Raw genomic sequence first — 5516 nt, 5'->3', positions numbered from 1 at the left:
TCAGGCCTTAGAGAACGTGGTCGCAGAGGAGGTACCGGGTTGGATCGGTGAGGCATTGTTGTTGTTGCTGTTTCCGTGAGGAGTGTGCAAGTGGCTGTGGCCGTGCACCCCATGACCATGTTCCTCTGTGTCCCAGCGGTCCGGACAGCGGCGGCGTGAGTTCATGAAGAAGTTGGAGACGGTGGAGAGCTCCAGGCCCAGCTGCTGGGAGATGGTGACCTGCATCTCTTTGGAGGGGCGGCGGTTCTCTCTGAAGATGGCTACCAAGGTGCGACGCTGCAGGTCGGTGAAGACCAGTCGCTGCTTCTTTGGCACCTGGCTGCGCTCTCGTCCTCGGTCCTCCTCCTTGCGTTTACATGCTGGAGAGAGAAAGAGGGAAGAGACAGAGGGAAGGAGGGGAGAAAACAGAAGGATAGAAGAGTTTTATTGAGACCAATATAGTCTGTGCTCCTGTAAAGCTACAAATAATGCAATATATACTACATTATCAGGGTCAGAAGTCTAATGACCACATAAAGGGTAATACCACAGAAATCAAGACTGACAATTGAAATGGCTCAAGGGAAAATCAGAATGTGAAAGCAAAAGGTCAAAAATGGACCACTGGCAGGTGTTTGTGTGTATAAATGAATATTTTAGTGTTCTGGGAATATTTCATTTAAATGTGTTTAATTATGCTAGTTGTTCAACTGTAAATTATATCAAGACTGTATAGTCTGAAGGAGAGGCACAATTTTGAAGATGAAAATAGAGTAACATGCACATGTAACAGGAGAGTATGCAGGCAACAAAAGAGAGAGTGGAAAAGTGGAAAGCAGAGAGGAAAACAAAAAAAATCAATGAGTCGACACTATTGAGTGAAAAAGACCAAATTAAAACAATATTTCTGACTTTAAAGTTGAAATAGCTGATCACAGTACCACTTTCAAAAGATGTTAGCCAAAGTTAAATCTAGCCTTTCTTTGTCTTTCCAAGTATGTACCAGACCACCCTGACAGACCATTACAGTGGATTCTGCAGGTTTCAGCCTTTAAAGCTTCTCTCCAGGCATGTTTTAAATTAGCCTACATTATGTAAAAGAAAATACTCTGCTATGATTAATATTTTGTTTAACATGGGTTTCCCTCAAAAAAAAAGTGGGGAGAAATGGTAAACTGGCCCTGGAAGCACATCTATGTTTACTTCCTCATTGAGAAATTCTGGGTCAGGCCTTATGCCCCGCCCACTACCTGCAACCTGTTGGCGTTAGGTTACAGGTGAAAGAGTAGAGCGTATCAAGATGGTTAGCAGTGGAAACATCTGAGACTCAGACTCAGGAGTTTGTTGTGCACCAAAATCAGCGCTTAGAAGACGTATCAGAACGGTAAGCGTAGACATCTGTTTATGTTGTTTGTTAGATTGTAACTGACAAAGTGTTAACGGCTGGGCTAATGTAAACTCTTGTGTGTACTGACAAAGTTCCGGTGACCGGCGAAAGGTCAGTGCGTGTCAAGATGGTTGGCTTTAGAGGAAACACCAGAGACTCATATTTGAGCCTCAGTCAGACCCAGACTCAGATGAGGAGTCTGTTGTGACCAAAATCGACGATTAGCAGACGTGTCATAAAGGTTAGCGTAGTTAGCATCTTTTGTTTATTTATGTTGCTTGCTAGTTTGTAACCGGCAGTGGCTAACACAGTGTTAGTGGCTGTGCTAATGCTAACTCTCGCTGTCTGTACTGACAAGGTTTGGGGTTTATTTTGCCCGCCTTCTGTCCCCGCATGTTGACGGGATTGGTTCCCTAGGTAAGCCTATGTGACGTATGAAACCCTGGCTGCCATTGGTTGGCCGCTTATTTCGTTCATGAAATGTCTTGTATAAAAACACCATATGGGCACGTTAGCACGGTTAGAAACTGGATTTTCATCGGAGAGGATCTTTAAAATGTCTTTTTTATTACTATTTTCTTACCTTTAGATAGACTTTGTTTGTTTTTCACTATGGTATTAAAATCAACTTGAAGACATCTTAAACTTGCTTGACAGTCACCTGTCAGTTTTCTTCATTTATTATTTAGTATTTTACTGCAAACTGGTTTAAAACTCTTGCTATTGGTGTGTTCAAGAAATCCGAGATTTAAGACTCAGTTGTTCAGACAGCTAATTTCTGTACAGAAGAAAACAAAATTCACATGATAATTTTAAGTCACCAGCCAGTTTTCTATGCCTGTTTATATTAATTACATAGCTTGTGGATGCAAAATCATATTTTTCAGTAACTGAGCATAAAATCTCAGATGTCGAACTGTCCTTGAATGCTACAGAAACGATCGCTTTTTTTTTTTTTTTAAATGTCCCCTGCTTGCAGCTGCTGTAGAGCATGACAATAACATGAAAAAAACAAACATTGAGGAGGCTAATTGTTCACTGGGATGGATTTCAGGCAAGTTTCAAATCTTTAGAAGTTGATTTTCAAAGTGCAGTGAAATGAAGTGAAACCAGTGGCCGCCTGGAGGATAAGAAATCAATCTAAAAACTTATAGAAGGCTTGGAAAATGGTCATCAGTAATGTAAAGTGGGTTGTGCAGTCTGTGGATAATACTACAAGGACTAGGAATACGATTAGCTACAACTTACAAAACACAAATAGGGTCTTTTTTAAAGTTAGTACAGAGGCCAACTGTGTAAAAAGGGCGATTTTAATTTTAATATTTGTTTTATTTTACTCTCCAGGTCTAATAGCCAAATAATATTCTCTAAAGAAAAGAAAGAGGTCATGGTGGATAGGTTGTTTTCATTGTGGGTCTGTGTGTCTGTGCTGAAACTGGAGGAGCGTGATGTGAAATGCTGACAAAGAAGCGGTCTGCCGTGCCTGGATGCACCGTCAGTTGGCTCGGCTCTAGCTGTGGAGACTGGAGGGAGTCTGTTCTGTTCTGCTGCCCTAAAAAGCTGCAATGATCGATTTTCCGCGGTTTTCTCCCGAACACGTGGTCCAGTAATCAGGGCTCCCTTCCCCACCCGATCGATCCCCATCGATCCGCGAGACCGAGGTGTGTGTGTGTGTGTGTGTGTGTGTGTGTGTGTGTGTGTGTGTGTGTGTGTGTGTGTGTGTGTGTGTGTGGCGTGTTGGGGAGTACAGCTCAAGAGCGCGCTTTGTGACGGACAGATGGAGAAGAAATTGTTTATCTGTGGAAGAACAAAGGAGATGTGGCGGAAAAGAGTGGCAGTCATCCAGTCTGAGAGCTCTAGAGGAGGACAAAAGAATGACTCTCATATATGTCACTGATTATGTTTTATTGAAAAAAAAAAACAGTGTGCACGTGCGTGAGATGGGGTCTGTTGGCGTGAACGAAAGAAAGAAACAAAGTGAGGCATGATATTTATCCCCTATTTTGAAGTGTTTGTGCACATGTGAGGGGGAGGAAGGGATGAGAGAAAGGAAAGGAGGGAGTGAGGGAATAAAGCCTGGCTGCAATGTGGAGGTGGTGTATGCAAATGATTGATGACTTTACAGCAGGTTTAGACAACAGCAGTAAACAGATTTGACTGTGAGGGGGAGATCAATATGAATGTGCACATGTGTATGCATGCCTGTGTGTGAGCGTGCGTGTGTTTTAATTGCCATTGTTCATGCTTTGTTACTGCAAGCGAAGCATAATTACAAGATATTTTTCCTCAGCTGAAAGTAGGTTATACATTTGTCCCTACATTACAGATACATCACTCCATCCCCACTCGACTTCTTCAACTGTTTTCCTCTTGTTGTTTTTCTCAATTGTTTTAATTTGCCCTCAGATTGATAGCCCCCATATTGATTGATCCGCACTTCAGAACCATTTCATGGAACGTTTATTCAATTGGTTCAGGCCCAGCCATGCCAGAACCTCCTCACGGCTCTCTAAGTGCTGTCTCAAACCAAACTCAATACTCCCTAATGTAATGACTGAATGCTAGTGCTAATATAGTGATAATTTAATATGTAATGCCTGTTTTTCGAACAACTTGTGCTACCGGCCATTTTACAATGCCAACACCACTCTGGTTCTCCTCCATCACTTCAAATGCATCTCTGCAGCTAGGAGGCCCTGCAGAGCAACACAGCCGCCAAAGGAGTTAGCACAAGGCCTGGGCCTGCATGGTCAATACATATTTCAGATAATCAATAGGTCCATTTCAAATGAGACTCCTCTGGCCCTGTGAACATCCCCTTACCCAGCAATGAATAGGACCACAGGGAAGGAAAAGAGGGAGCTGCTCATTAAAGAGACCTCTCTTGAGACGAGAACCAAACCGTTGCAGGCTATCTTTAGTTGCCTCATTACCAAATGGGCTTTTCTGAAGAGACAAGCGGGGACGCTCAGCAGTCTCAAGTGGCACTTGCTCATGTCGTCTCTTTCATATGCCCTGGTGTCAACGATGCTAAAGGTGTCAGGCAACTGCCACTTTGCTTAATCTCAACCTCTTGCTGATCCAAAGATTAACTCGCTGGCTGTGCAGCATGTCAAATTGCACTCGTGCCTCCTTTAAGAGCAGCTCTGTTTTATCACTTAAGTGGCTGCTGTTGTTTCTACTTTGACTGTGCACTTATACGTGAAGATGAGAAGGGCAGTAGGTGGATGTTGGCTGACCTTTGTCTGTTATATTACACTATACGTCAGTACCTGATAGGAATTTACAACTAAAAACAAGCTGACTGACAAAAATCACAGCTCTTCATATTCAGTACCCAATTTCCCACTTCTGGACATGTTTTTTTTTAAAATATTTCCTCAAACCAGTTGGATTACCAAATAACAAATTCTTACAAACTATTGCCCCTCTTTTGTTGGAAAATAAAGAATGAACACGCAAATTGAAATAGTTAATTTCAAAAGTTTAACAACTAGAAACAAGATGTCTCTTCACTGAAAAGTCAAATCCTGCTCGAATGCACACGTCTTAAACTCAGAGAGAAACTTTCCCCCTTCAGGAGATGAATTTGAAAGCAGCCCTCTTTTGTCACACCCAGCAAATCAATCTCTCCGCACGGACAAGCTCCAATAACAATAAACACAACATATCTTTCCTTAACACTTATAGTCAGTAGTGAATTAAAACAGTTGATTATAGCTGTGTTATACAGGCTGAATCACACAACAGCAGGACTACAGATATGAACAGTGTTTTGCCTGAAGACATTATGTGCAGAAGGGAAAACATGAGATTCTCAGATGACAGCTAGATGTCCTTTTATGGATTAAACAGAGATGAAAAACACACATAAAAGGCCATTTATATATACAGTATATGTAGCCTCTAGATGTAATGAAATGAAAAGGCAGATTTATTATGACTCTAATCCTCAAATTGCAGAGAAACACAAATATAAACAAAAAGCAATTACTTTATAGGAGACTTAATGTGTTAAACAGCTCTAAAATGTGTGTGTGTGTGTGTGTGTGTGTCTGTGTGTCTGTGTGTGGGAAGATGAGACATGAGGTGGATTTAGGGGTGTAGGGTGGTGTGTGTGTGTGTGTGTGTGTGTGTGTGTGTGTGTGTG

General features: G+C 42.0%; 1 protein-coding gene across 1 annotated transcript in view; it reads right to left on the bottom strand.

Moving 5' to 3' along the window:
* LOC111228925 (hepatocyte nuclear factor 6-like) overlaps positions 1–5516 on the bottom strand; it is a 17003-nt gene continuing 11487 nt past the window's right edge. The window contains exon 2 of the mRNA XM_022755037.1: positions 1–359. Within this exon, the coding sequence (XP_022610758.1) occupies positions 1–359 (359 nt within the window). The remainder of the gene's footprint in view (positions 360–5516) is intronic.

The sequence above is a fragment of the Seriola dumerili genome, unplaced genomic scaffold (genome assembly GCF_002260705.1).
Source record: "Seriola dumerili isolate Sdu_G_001 unplaced genomic scaffold, Sdu_1.0 BDQW01000226.1, whole genome shotgun sequence".
Classification (NCBI taxonomy): domain Eukaryota; kingdom Metazoa; phylum Chordata; class Actinopteri; order Carangiformes; family Carangidae; genus Seriola; species Seriola dumerili.
The sequence above is the reverse complement of the archived record's forward strand: the minus strand, read 5'-3'. Positions and strand labels throughout refer to the sequence as shown.